At 40.7% G+C, this 14,741-nt stretch overlaps 1 protein-coding gene and 1 pseudogene across 9 annotated transcripts in view; one reads left to right on the forward strand and one right to left on the reverse strand.

The window, feature by feature from the left end:
- Positions 1–742: 742 nt before the first annotated feature.
- LOC132143295 (uncharacterized) lies at positions 743–4,229 on the reverse strand (annotated as a pseudogene).
- Positions 4,230–6,963: 2,734 nt separating this feature from the next.
- The window catches only part of LOC132143772 (serine/threonine-protein kinase DCLK2-like), a 54,534-nt gene continuing 46,756 nt past the window's right edge, over positions 6,964–14,741 (forward strand). For 2 of the 9 annotated variants that reach the window (XR_009434279.1, XM_059554287.1), the window contains exons 1-2: positions 6,965–7,848; positions 12,097–12,437. Coding sequence is in view for 7 of the 9 variants with exons in the window: in XM_059554287.1 (XP_059410270.1) it covers positions 7,452–7,848; positions 12,097–12,437 (738 nt within the window). In the remaining 2 variants the exon portion in view is untranslated. Of the gene's footprint in view, positions 7,849–12,096; positions 12,438–14,741 lie in introns of all 9 variants that reach the window. The other 7 variants (XM_059554286.1, XM_059554290.1, XM_059554288.1 and 4 more) reach the window with 5 other exon arrangements.

A 14,741-nucleotide genomic window follows, 5' to 3' on the forward strand; every position in this document is an offset into this window, starting at 1 on the left:
ATCTGGTCCAGTGGCGGCTCTAGACAAATTTTACTAGGGGGGGCCAAGGAGGGGCCAGTGTTTAACCAGAGGGGGACATTAAAAATGGCAACATATTTTATTTAAATGTAATGCAAATAAATACAAAAAGTAATTCTTGAAAAAATCTACACAGTAATTTTACACAATCTAAACATGTTAATAAAAACAAATTACTATTAGTACTCTTATAAAATTCAATCAGGCAATCATACATTTCATAATTTAATATTTATATATGAATGTCAATAATTCAGAAGTGTATATATTTATAATGCTTACACTACACTACACATAAATAATATACAATTAAATTATGCTTATTTTAAATGTATTGTGCAGGCTAAGGTCTGAAATACGATAAGATCATCGCTCTCACCTCAATGGCTGGGTAAGATCCCAGCCGCCTATTTGAGGTGATGGCCAACACTCGTACATTACAAGTCCAACCTACTGAGCTTTGTGGTGTGGGCCCAAGGTGCTTTCTTCGGGTCATCAGGTGGGTACCCTCCTTCAGCAGTGTTTCACCAATTAACCCACAACACCTCCAGAGGGCTTGACAGCTAACCCCAGCATCCTGGGGCAGCCCCCTCAGCCCCTTGAACTCCACAGCCAGTGCTCTTTTATATTCCCTCACTAGCCGGTGGGCTGTTCCATGGCTCACAGCGCTTCAGCCACAGCAATCTCGATGCGGTCTCTGCTCTTTTTGTAATATTTGCCACAAGCCTTCTCCTGCTGGGACCTCTTATTCAATGTCTGGACAAGGCACTCCAAAGTGACTGCCCAGGAAATCCTCGGCAGCCTACTTCCACTGGCAAGTTCCATGCCCACCATCCTACCTGCTGGCACTGTTGGGTGAGTGGTTGGTTCTTCCCAAGCTTTCTCTCATGGGCCTCTTCTATCCTCTCCTCCCATGGCACAGTCAGTTCCAGCAACACCACCTGTTTTGTGGGGGAAGTCGTGGCCTGGTGGTTAGAGAATCGGACTCCCAATTGAAGGGTTGTGGGTTCGAGTCTTGGGCCGGCAGGAATTGTGGGTGGGGGGAGTGCATGTACAGTTCTCTCACCACCCTCAATACCACGACTGAGGTGCCCTTGAGCAAGGCACCGAACCCCCAACTGCTCCCCGGGCGCCGCAGCATAAAAAATGGTTGCCCACTGCTCCGGGTGTGTGTTCACAGTGTGTGTGTGTGTTCACTGCTCTGTGTGTGTGCACTTTGGATGGGTTAAATGCAGAGCACAAATTCTGAGTATGGGTCACCATACTTGGCCGAATGTCACTTCACTCACTCTCTTCACTCTTTGTTGCTCTGGACCACAGAACTATGTCTGGTCTGAGAGTTGAGGTAGTAATCTCTTCTGGAAACTTGAGCTGTCTCCGGAGGTCAACTCTCATGTCCCAGTCAATAGCGGATGTCAGGATTCCTGAGCCAGTCGATGTCGCTCTGGAGCTCTCCCCTGCTCTAACAAACCTGATCATATGGGGTGCTATCGTCCTCGTGATGTTGTGGGTCTTCCTTCTCTCTTCCACCAGACCTGTAGCCAGCTCGGCAAGTATCTGGTCGGGTCTCCATCTGAACTTTCCATCAGCCAGGCTAGCTTGACATGATGACAACACATGTTCAAGGCTTGCCAGTTTCCCACACAATGTGCAGTTTGGGCTCTCAACCAGCCCCCAACGATGGAGATTCACTGGTGTTGGTAGGACATCGTATGTGGAGCGCAGGAGGAATTTTATCCTATTCTCTTCCATGCACCATATATCCCTCCACCCCAATGATCTTCCTTGGACACTGCCCCAACATGTCCACCTGCCCTGATTTTTCATGCCTGCTGCCCTTGCTTGCCTACCCTCCTCCTCCACCATACGGAGCTCTTCCTGAACTAAGCTGCGGCAACCTTTAGCATTAGCGTCCCTACACCTAGCTCTAGTTATAACTCCTAGGCCCAACCTGCCTTGGTTGACCGTCCCCACGATGTCTTTGTGGCATAGTCTTGCCTCTGCATCTGCCACAGCCCTGCTTGCTGACCATTTCCGTCCTGTGTGGATGGTGATATCTGCCTTGTTGACCAATTGGTCCTTACTGTCGCGAAGCATTATCACCTGCTGGGCTTTGGCCACCTTAAACTCTTCAACCACAGATGTTAATGGCAACTGTAACTTGCTTCCCGAACTGTACAGGCTGATTGAAGAAAGGCTTTTGGGGACTGACAGCCATCTGCGAAGGAAGGTGTTGATCCTCCTTTCCAAGGCTTCAACTGTTGTTAATGGCACTTCATACATAATCAGTGGCCAAAGAAGTCTTGGAAGCACACCATGCTGGTAGCCCCAGAGTTTAAATCTTCCAGGTAGCCCACTCCTATCCAAGGCTCGCATCCAAGCTTCCGCCTGCCCAAGCATCTCCTTCACACTCTCTCGGTCATTCAATTCCACTCTAAACCATTTTCCCAAGCTCTTAATGGGTATCTCACTGACAGTGGGGATGAGATCTTCTCCAATCCTGAAGCGAAACTGGTCATGCACGCGTCCCTTTCTCAGCACAATGCTCCTCGACTTTGCTGGCTTAAACTCCATCCTGGCGCCTGCAATAATCTTGCATAGGTCTTCCAGAATCCACCGACCTTCTGGAAATGATCTTGCCTTTATAGTCAGGTCATCCATGAATGCCTTAACTGGAGCCTGCTGAATCCCGCTTGTCAGAACTGCACCTGTTCTAGGCTTCTCCACTGTCTTAACCAAGAGGTTCATTGCAGCTGCAAACAAGATGACGGAGATGGTGCATCCAGTTACGATTCCTTTTTCCAACCGCTGCCAGCTGGTGGTGAAGTCCCCAGAGGTGAATCACATCCTAAAACGGTTTAAATACTCCTGCAGGAGGTGCTGGACTTTCCCTGGGACATTGTATGCATGTAGTGTGAGATCCACCAGCTTGTGAGGGATTGTTCCATATGCATTGGATATATTTCGAGCCACAGGACTGCAAGATCTCCATGGTTGCGCTTTGCCTCCTCAATTATCTTTGAAATGACGCTTGTATGCTCGATACACCCTGGAACTCTTGGGACTCCCCCCTTCTGTACTGAGGTGTCGATATAATTGTTGCTCAGCAGAAAGGTGGTGAGTCTGCTTCCCAATATTCCAAAAAATATCTTACCCTCCACATTCAAAAGGGAGATGGTACGAAACTGCTTTATGCTCAATGAATTTTCCTCCTTGGGGATAAAACACCCCTCTGCAATGAGCCACTCGTCTGGAAGATGATTCCTCCTCCACATCGCCTTCAACAGCTTCCACAGTCTCCTTCTCAACCGCTCACATTGTTTGTACACTTTGTATGGAATCCCATTGGGTCCCGGTGCTGAGCCAGCCCTTGCCCTTCTGAGGAAGTCGTTGACCTCCTTCCATGAGGGTTCTTGATCAGCAAACTTGATAGTTGGTTATCCAAGTTTCATCAAGGTTTCTCCGATCTCAAGTTCGGTGCCCCTTCCTTGATCGCTATGTGTACTTGAGAGGTACTTCTCTACCTCTTTCCTTGATGCCTGAAGTTGACCCGATCTTTTGTCCCCCAGGAGCTTACTCAAGTAGGCGAACGGGTTCCTGGTGAAATGCTCCCTCTGCTTTGCCTGCTGTCTTCGATCTCTCCTGTAGTACTCTGCTCGGCGTAAGGTTTTTATACGCTCTCTCAATTTCCTACAAAGCTGGTTTTTCCCCCTCTTCAGCTCGCCTGAAAGCTTTCCTGAGCCTCCGGAGATCAGCACAAAGTTGTTTAATCTCCTTAATCCTGCGATTCTCCCTCGGCTCTGCAGGTCTTGGTTGGTGAGATCTCATCTGTTTTACTCCAAAACGTTCAGCACCGATTTTCCAAATAATACTTGCCATTGCCTTCATTTTCCTGTTCAACTCCTCTCCAAGAACGTGCTCCAACACCTCGTCCACTTCACGGTCAAATCTGTCCCAATCCTTCCTTGCATACGCTACCGGCCAGTTGATTGCTTGCTTCCCTACCTCTTGGCTGTCCTGCAAGTGCTGATGGATGCTCCCACTCTGCTGTGGTGTTGCCCTCAGAAGTACATCCGAAGTGGTATTGCCTGTGCCCTCGCTGCTGTGTGCCTGGAGATTCTAGGTACTGTGGTTGGCCACCGGTCCCGGCCTCTCCTCCGTCTCACCAGGTTGTCCTGTGCGTCGACACTTCTAGGGCGCAGGCAGCCCATCTTTGCCTGATGGTTTTTAAGGCCTTTTGTGTTCTGACAAACTTTCCCACATGTGCAAACCACAGCTGTACCGTCATGCTGTATCAAAATATAATAAAATATAATAAGCTTTTAATAATCATTCAGTGCGCAAAACCATGATAATATGAAACGCTTCAAAAATGAGCTCACAAAGTGATTTTACAAGTTTACGGCTTTTAAAACATGTGTGTGCTCTAACAGGCACAAGCGAGTCTTTTAAAAACAGCAACAAACATAAAATACAAAAGTCATTTTATCCAAATCCACAGCCTTTTTATCTACAGATCAAGCATTATAATGTGAGTATATAATATTGGAGAGAGTTTTACCATGCATCCTGCTGTAAATGGACGAGGTGCGCGCTATTTGAATACTGAATGGAGAATGATTGACAGCCGCAGAGGAGGGAAAACAAGGTTTCTGTAAACTTTAATTTAATGATGTAAATAGTCTTCTGTCCATAACATTAAGCTATGGAATTGCTTCAGATGACTTTGAGAAATTATAATCAGACCCAAGTCACCCAAACTAATGTCAAAAAAACGGGAGGCGGCGTAAAGCGCAATGTTTGCATCCCTGAATATGATTAAGTTCCTAAGTGTTTGGGTGCGCTGCACTAATTTACCCGTGTAGAACGTTGCGTCACATTAGTTCCGCTTTTGCCGCTCACGTGTAAAATCATATTACTTTTTTTTTTCAGCATGGGGGTGGCCACAGGGTTGGCCAGGATACATGTCTACAGAGGCACGGGCCTCCCTAGGCCTCCGTGTAGAACCGCCACTGATCTGCTCACAGAATGCCGAGCACAGCGCTGGAAGGCGAGATGCATGCCTATCGAGGTTGACTGCAGAGGATTTGTGGGGCGCTCCCTCCACAAAGCCTTTACTGCGCTGGGCATTTCAGGAACAACAAGGAGCAGGGCCATCAAGAACATCACCGACGCAGCCGAGAAAGCCTTGAGGTGGCTCTGGATCCGTAGAGGAGCACCATGGGGGCAAGCGAGTGCTACCTGAACACAAGTCGCGATCTGATCAGCCGCGGCTGGGTCGCCTGGGTCGTCTGGGCGAGGGTGTCTGATGTTAAAAGACCCGAAACACCCGAGGACCTCAGGTAACATCACTGATGTTGTGTTCAGGTGCATTTGAAGATGTGTTTCAAGAACTTGTCCCAATAAGGTGGCATCATCATTTAATAATTTTAATTAAAATTTACACTCAGTAAGTTATTGCATACTGTTTTATAATGTATTACACTGCTAATGTATTGACAATATGTAATTAGCAGGACATCCTTTTATTTTAACATAGTATAAATATAATCTATAGCTGTTTGTACTTAGTGTAAATAGCATATATCACAAAAGATACTGCTATTTTCATTAGTGTAAATAGCATCTATCACCAAGAAAATATGCTATTTGCACTTAGTTTAAATGGCATATGATATCACTAAAAAATACAGCTATTTTCACTAGCTTCTATACCCGAGCGTACAGCACCCCAACCTAAAACATCTTCCTGTCCCCCTGCAGTGATTATGTGAGACCTAAGGCAGGAGTTTCTCTGCAGTGAGGAGAATCTCCTCTCTCCCTCCCTCTCTTTCATTTTTGAGAGAGGGATTCTTTCTGCCCTGCAACAGTTATTGTCTTCAGGATTTCCTCTCTACAGGGCTTTTCTTCCTGTGTACTTCCTTTTATGCAGTTGCAGCAGTTTTTATTATTCCTTTAATTCATAAAATAACTGCCATGTCAGTGTTTGCCCTCACAGTGTCTCTGGAGGCCTACACAGCACTAAAATATTAGATATTTTGCTTAATCTGTGTCTTGATATTACAGTCAGCAGTTTCAGTGTTGTGACTGCAAGAATACTAAAGAGCAAGAGAAACTGCTGTTCTTGTGAAACTGCTTGATTTTTAGAACAAAGACAAACTGCCCTAAAGATTCTGCCCTGTGTATTAACAAAGTGTTGTAGTCTATTGTAATCTTGTGAGTATTTATGTATACTTAAGTTTGTGCAAACTCTAAAATATGAATATTTACTTGAATGAAGGAGCAAAATGGTGTCTGTGTCTCATGATATATGTAAAAATGAGTTAAGTTTATTCACTTTATATGCTTTTGACATTAAGCATCCACATTTCACATCATTATTGGGTGCTTTATGTGAGGCTGATTTCAGGTAATAATGTTAATGTTCAGTTTCTTACCCAGACTGATCACTTCACAATCGCTGATCATGAGCGGGAGGTATTCATTTAGTCAAAATGACCATAACAACATTTCAGGTGCTGTGGAACAAGATCGCTCCGCTGGTTAGTCAGGTTTTGCCGTCCCATATAATGCAAAGTCACATGACTTTTCGATGCGCATGAAGGAATTTACTCGGCAAGCGAGCGTAAATTTTTTTTCCAAATTAAGGAATTTTTATTTGACATTTGCCGTTTCCATCATTAGTTTCTTATGCAACATCTCAAAGTGCGCATAAAAACAAGGAGATGGAAACATATGGATTTGCAATATATACATCAGGAAGGACCATGGTTTCAGCTAAAAATCTTTACTCTTCTACTGAAGAAAAAAGTCACTTACATCTAGGGTGTTAAATAACCTTTATTTTTCCATTTTTGTCGTGAACTATCCCTTTAAGTTATTTTGACCCCTGAAGGTTGAGGCCCCCTAGTGGGTCACACAAAAACACTGCATTTGGTGAGAAATTGGCGTTTTAGGACCCTGAGGAGGAGCAGCTCTTGTCCTCTCCTCCGTGGCGTTTATGTAGGTGTGTGGCGAGTGTTGTTGGCCTGATTGAGTGTCAGTGGAGGGATGAAGAGAACAGCGGACGGTCACGCGTGTCCAGCATGCGAACATACAGCTCTGCGCGTCTCATCTCATCATGACCGGCGCTCACCTTAACAATAGCGTCTCTCCTTGAATTGTAAAGCTCTTGGATTTTGTTGACTACTGGGACTGTCACAATCTTTTTTTTCTCACTCGTAATATATATTTTACCAACTTCTTTATTTAGCTGTATAAAAAGTGGAAGAGAACGGGTTTTGGTATTTTGTTTTACTGATTCCCTACAGACAATGCACATCATCGGTTGAAAGTCCTTAGAAGGAAAAATAACAAGAACAACCGGCAGAAACAACAACACAAAACAAGCTAATTTATTCAAGGATCCCCGCTTTGACTTAAAGGAAATAAACATGTCCAGCAGAAGCATCGAGTGGGAGCATTTCGAGGAGCGCGAGAAGAGTCACCGGTCCGCGCGGGGCACTGGCGCTTCTCATTCCGGCTCGCGGGGTAACGGGCTCGTGCCTAGTCCCGCTCACAGTGCGCACTGTAGTTTGTACCGCACACGCACACTGCAGTCGCTCACCTCCGAGAGGAAAGCGAAAAAAGTTCGCTTCTATCGGAACGGTGATAGGTACTTCAAGGGCTTGGTGTACGCGGTGTCCAGTGAGCGCTTCAGATCCTTCGACGCGCTGCTGATGGAGCTCACCCGCTCCCTCTCGGACAGTGTCAATTTACCGCAAGGAGTCCGGAACATCTATGCCATGGAAGGAGGGAAGAAGATCACCAGCCTGGATGAGTTACTAGAAGGTGAGGTTGAAGATTGTATAGGTGCCAAAGTCTAAATAGACACAACAGGCACTTCAAATTCTTTCCCCCATGTTACATCCAGTAAAGCATCACTGCTATTCTCATACTTTAGTGATTGTAAGGATGCATTGTTTGCAATTTTGCAACATGGCAAGTCAGTGCAGGTAACTTTTTTTTTTCAATCAAGTCTCTCAAACACATAAACACTGGATTTTCAATTCACATTGCACTTTCCAATACTTTATTGGCATGATTGTGCTGTATATTGCAAAGACATCTATCTATTCATTCATTTATTCATCTCAATCAATCAATTAATAATATGTACCAGTAAAGGTAATATGAAGAGTGACTTTCGACTTTCACTGTAGCTATTTGTTAACTTTAAACATGATAAACAGGATAGCAGTAATTAACATATGTTTACTGTACATTTACTTCATTTACTAGCAGCTGATAAAATAGTATATTAAGACACAGTCTCAAGTCACTTAAGGCTACAGTCATTACTAAGGCCCATTCCTTTCCTTACTGAACTTGAAAATAGACAGGAAACAGGATTTTAAAGCGATAGCTCACTCAAACATAACAAATGTTTCACCATTTGCTCACCCTCTTGTCAATCCATCAGCAGAAAGGAACCAAAAATTTGTTTTAACTGTTTTTGTCAATATAATGAAGGCCCAATGGACCAGGCTGAATTTCAGTATATGGGCAGAAACATAAATCATTAATATCCTCAAAATACATTCTGTGTTCCATAGAAGGGAAAGCCATTTGGAACAACACAAGAGTGAGTAAACAATCGGACAATTTTGCCATTTTTGGGGAGTGAACTATTGATTTGACTGCCCTTGGTCATTCAAAGCCAATACTCAACCACAATAAATGAGTATGAGTATATTCTTAATAATGTTTCCTTAGGATAGATTTTTTTTATATGTGTAAATCCATGTTATAGGATTTAGACTTTACTGTCATAAAAACCAACCCAATTATACACACCTTGTTGTTATTGCTCTGTGGTATTTCAACAATAAACTGAATGCAGAATCCATTGCATAATTAAATAATTCATGTTATTGTAAACACAAATGCTTTGGTCCAGCATTGATGCAATTGTACAAGTGCTTTGCATTTGAAGTGCCGAGCTCAGCGTCTCTTCACGCTGACTGAGGGTTGGCTTAGTTCACTTTTGTGTTACAAATCTGTGTAAGGTCTTACACGCACATGATCAAAGCTACGAATGCTATTTGCTAAAGATCGCCAGCAATGGATATTTGTTACTATACTGCTTATTGTGCTGGCCCACCACACTTTGTTGAATGATAGGCACATCGGGGTCCCATCTGGACATCAAGGCAGGACTGGTTATGAGAGGGTGATGGAGGGTTCATAACCCCAGTGGTTGTTCCAATCCACCCCTGAGTCCAATGTGAATGACATCAGTATTACTATATTTCTGTTTTCCAACACGTTATGTCAAATAGCTGTCAGTAATAGTGACCCCATCTGGAGTCTACTTGATTAATTAGCCTTTTAATTTCTCAGCTTAATAAAGCCCAGTCTCTTGGGAACCTCTCCCTCCCTTCTATTTCTGAGGCAAACTGAGTAAAATTGAGATTTCATGATCTAGTGGCCAGAACAATGATGTTTATGCTGTGGATGAATGGTTGTAGTTCTGGGTCAGTGGTGGAACTAAACATTGGCCTTAATCTTAATGATTTATGAGTATTAATTGTTTTTTATCAATCTGAAAATGTTTTTAAAATAGCTGCATGGATGAAGTTTCTGTTGCTTGGTGTTTTGGGTTTTGTTTTCAACGTTTAATAGGTCTTAATTTTGGCTCATTGTTTTAATTTGGATTGCACATTAAACCTGAAATATTATAACAAACATTAAACAAACACTTCATTCACACTAGGTGAGTCATCTGTTCTCATTGGCCTGTCTTAGCTACTAAGATGAGAAATATATAATTTTAGGATGTAGACTTTGCTGTCCAGATTCAGATGATATTCTTGATATACTTGATTTATGAAATGTCTTTTCTGAGTAGATAGTGTTTATGTAATATATATTTTTGTATATGCTGAAAAATTCATCCTATGTTTGATCTGGACTCAAACATCTTGTGTTTCTAAACCTCAAATGTAAGTGTCATTAAAGGAACACTACACATTTTTTCACTACACGAGTTGGAGAATGAGCATATTTCCAAAAAAAGTGTAGTGTTCCTTTAAGGTATTTATTTCACTGGTTATAACTGAATTGGATCTGTAAAAATTGACAGATTAGGGGTCAGTACTTGTTCAAAGTGAGGTATTTGAATATATTTTTTGTTATTACAATTGCTCTGCAGAAATTCAGCTCTGAACTTCAAGAGAAGCACTTCAAACATATTTGTGCATATGTTCTACATTCTTCAAGACTCATTTTCAACTCTTGATGTCATCTTGACCCCTTGACAAGAGAATCACTTTACCACCACAAAGCTTACACCGCTCAGCAAACATTATGTGACCCTGCACCACAAAACCAGTTTTAAGGGTACATTTTTCAGAAGTGATGTATGATTTGTTAGGATAGGACAATATTTGGCCGAGATACAACTATTTGAAAATCTGGAATCTGAGGGTGCAAAAAAATATAAATATTGAGAAAATCGCCTTTAAATTGCCCAAATTAATTAATTTCTTAGCGCTGCATATTACTAATCAAAATTTAAGTTTTGATATATTTACAGTAGGAAATTTTAAAAAAAATATCTTCATGGAACATGATCTCTACTTAATATCCTAATGATTTTTGCATAAAAGAAAAATCTATAATTTTGACCCATACAATGTGTTTTTGGCTATTAAGACTGGTTTTGTGGTCCAGGGTCACAAATATCTTTCCTGTTTATTCATCAGAAGCCATAACTGTTGTACATGTAACATTCAGACATGTTTTCTCTAAGGTAGGGAGGAAGCAGGAGGGGATGTTTGGTTTCAAGTGTTGTTTGTCCTCTTTTGATACACTAGCGTATCTTTTGTCCTGACAGCACTCCACTCCTTAGGATGACAAAGCTCTATTTTCAGACCAGCTGCCTCTGCTGTAGTGCCAAGATGTGCCATCATCACACATAAACAACAAGCATGGCCTTTATGCTGCCACACACACTTACATGGGTTTTAAGTATTTAACGCAATGTCTATCACACAAGTTGATGTTTAGTTATGTTGTCATTTCATAATGAACTCCATAATGAAAGAATTTATGCAATGTTTCTTGGGAAATAAAATTACATGTGGTATTCATTTATATGGCCTTTTGGTTTGTGAAGTATAGCTATGGGAATGGGAGTACGTTTAAAATACTTTGCCTTGGACTTTGTCCAAAACCACAGCTGAAAAGTGTAGAGAGGCAGAGCTAGGGTCACGGATGGGTTACGTGTGTTTTATTCAACCCAACCCTTTGCAGTCTCCCGTTAACTTATACATTTATGATGGCAGTATATTATTATATTTACTTTTTTATGAGATGCTGAGGTGTATAGAAGCATGTATCCTCCTTAGTGTTATACTCCTCAGTATATATATATATATATATATATATATATATATATATATATATATATATATATATATATATATATATATATATATGTGTATATATATGTGTATATATATAAATGTGTGTGTATATATATATATATATATATATATGTATATGTGTATATATATGTGTATATATATAAATGTGTGTGTATATATATATATATATATATATATATATATATATATATATACACACACACATTGCAAAATTGTCTTTATTATAATTGTGGTTTTATATTCCAAAACTGTATCAAACTGCAATTGTATGTCACTTTTTGACCTTAATTCTTATTTTAAACTTCAGCTCACAATTACCTGTTTGATTTTGTTTCACTGCAAAAAAAAAAGTGTGTGTGGGGGTGGGGGGCGGTCTTTGATTTCAGATTTAGTAGAATTAATGTTATATTTAAAAAATTTTGAATCAATATTTAATCAAGTAAAAATAGGCTGTATTCATCATATTATTTAAATGTCTACTTCATAAATATCTAAAATCACCTCTTACCTCCAAACATGATGTCAAAAATGCATTTGGAAATAGGATTTCAATAAAGTACTTTCATTCATTCATAACTGAAGACCTATATCTGCATTTTGAAGCATTTTGAACAAAACAATTCCATTCATCTTATTCTTCTCTTGGCAGGTGAAAGCTATGTGTGTGCTTCCAATGAACCATACCGTAAAGTGGAGTACACCAAGAATGTCAATCCCAACTGGTCAGTCAACATGAAGACGGGCACATCCCGCTCGCTGCCATCCCTTACCACATCAAAGAACGAGCTGAGAGAACGAGAGAGCAAAGACTTCATCAAACCCAAGCTGGTGACGGTCATCAGGGGTGGTGTCAAACCCCGTAAAGCTGTCCGGATCCTTTTGAATAAGAAGACGGCTCACTCCTTTGAGCAGGTGCTCACGGACATCACTGACGCCATTAAACTGGATTCTGGCGCTGTGAAAAGACTCTATACTCTGGAGGGCAAACAAGTAAGTGATAGATCTAAAAAGTAATTTAATAAAATTATTTAAATAAAGATATTAGCTAAGGCCCAAAGGGGGTTGAAATGGCCCCTATGGTTTCAAATAAGGTCATTAATCTAAATGTTGTGTGAGTGATTTATGCTCTGGGTCTGGAAACCATAGGAAACCAGCATAGGCCTATTATTTTTGCTCTGGCATAATATCATTACTACATCTTTACGTTGAACAGCTATAACTTTTTATTCCTATGCTAAAGACTCTACAAACTCTACACATTGCATTTTTATATTAGATGTATGGTTGCGTAGACACAAGTGAATAGCAAGATTCAAAATGTCAGTTCCTCATAGGAACAAATTTGCCTCAAGCACGCATATGTTTTGCCATGATTTTTTTTTTTTTTTTTTTTTGACATTTAGGTATTTTTAGTATAAAATCGATATTTTCATGACCTACTCATACAATAAATCTGGGATTTCTTTTTAAATGTCATCTCTGGAGATAATTTTCATAAGTTTTAAGAAAGAATAAGAATAAGAAATTTGCAGATATAAGTCAACATTTATCAGTCCTTTTTATCAGCCCTAAGTTTAAGCAAGTTAAGTCTATAACTTCCTAACTTGTGAGGCGAAGAAGAGGTGAAGTTTGTAATTTCCTATTCTCACTGTATTTCTCCTTCTTCCTTGCAATAGAGCATTGTCCTGGAAAAAATGAGGCCACACTTTATGTGTTTTATCACCTTTAATAAATGTGAACGCTTCAGTGATGCTACCCTCAAGGGACTCTCAAATAATGATCTGAGCTGTTGTCGTATAGATAGTGCAGAATTATACATCAGGAGCTGGTAATTACCACCTGAACCCTCTTTAATTCTGAACCTGCTTTAACCAGCCCAGACGGGAATTCCAGATGGGGCATGTCTTTAGTCACCTCTGTGGTTATTAGGACACTAAAACAAGTCATTCTCATATCATTTATGTGGTTAAACCAATCTGAAGTTTATTCTTAGTAAAGCAAAGTGTCAAGTAAATAAATGTGTTGGATTCTGTTGCAGCTTTGCATCATTCATTGATATTTTATCTTAGTAATGAAATACTTAATAATTAGAAGTAATCAAAATTCTTTGGTTATTAACAGTAGTATCTGAAAGAAAATAGACCGGGAACAGACAGTACTGGCAGAAAGCACAATTGACCTTTGTATTATGGTAATGGCAGGGACACTGAGCATTCAGCCATGGTCTTTCCAGCAGAGACAGTATTCAGGACTATTCAAGCATTACCCTCTCTTTTTATCTTTACATGTAGCATTTCCTCTGTCTGTGTGCTCCTCTGTGTTAGTTTACTAGTCTTTTAATCATTTGAGACACTATATCTTCTGTTTCCTAAAAATCTAAATGTTGATTTTCAGCAAATGTAGAATACTCATTGTTTATGTGAAACAAAAATACATTTTGAAGGATTTTCATGCAGAAATCTTATGGGGGCAGGGGAATTATCCCCTTCTGTTCTGATCCAAAAAGCACACCTCGTGGGTTGTGGATAGCTGATGTGTCTTGATGATGTTGTCATGGATTCGGCACATCAGTTGTGAATTGTATATAGAAAGCTCCTGGCTGCCTCTCGACCACCGTGAATCTCTTTGGAATATAGTGAGAGAACTCATTCGCATATTTGAAGTCTGTCCCGGCTTGATCTGTCTTAATTATGCTAAACTACCTCCAAGAATTGCCTGACAAAGGTGAATGTAGAATTATTATGGGAATGTCTCAGGCTGGATTTATCTGAGAAAGTGGCTGAAATAAGTCACTCACCTCATCCTCTGTTATTTGGGTGTGTGATATTGTTGGAAGAAATAGTCATTTTGAGACCATGCAAACTAACAGACAGAACCCTCATGGAGGTCCCGCAGGGCTCTGTTTTCGGCCCTTTTTGTTTCAATATTTACATACCCTTAGTCACATCCGGTCTCAGTTATTATTTCTATGCAAAAGACTTTCACATCTATATTTTCACTTGTTCTGAATAAGACCTTCCACTCTTATAATCTTACATAATACCTGCATTTAGGTCTGGTTGCACTCTCACCTCCACATATATAACAATGCCAAAACTCTGGTTAGCACCACAGCTCTGCAACTAATTCCCATTGAACCTTTAATGATTGTTATTATACTACATTAGAAAAGGTTGGACTTTTAACCTTAGTAGACTTCATTTGTAGAAAACATTTAAATTGAACCATTGGTTAGACAGTCTCAACCTATCAAATGGACGTTTAGGCCAAAGTGCTCTACATTATTCATTGACT

Source organism: Carassius carassius, chromosome 7 (assembly GCF_963082965.1).
Source record: "Carassius carassius chromosome 7, fCarCar2.1, whole genome shotgun sequence".
Classification (NCBI taxonomy): domain Eukaryota; kingdom Metazoa; phylum Chordata; class Actinopteri; order Cypriniformes; family Cyprinidae; genus Carassius; species Carassius carassius.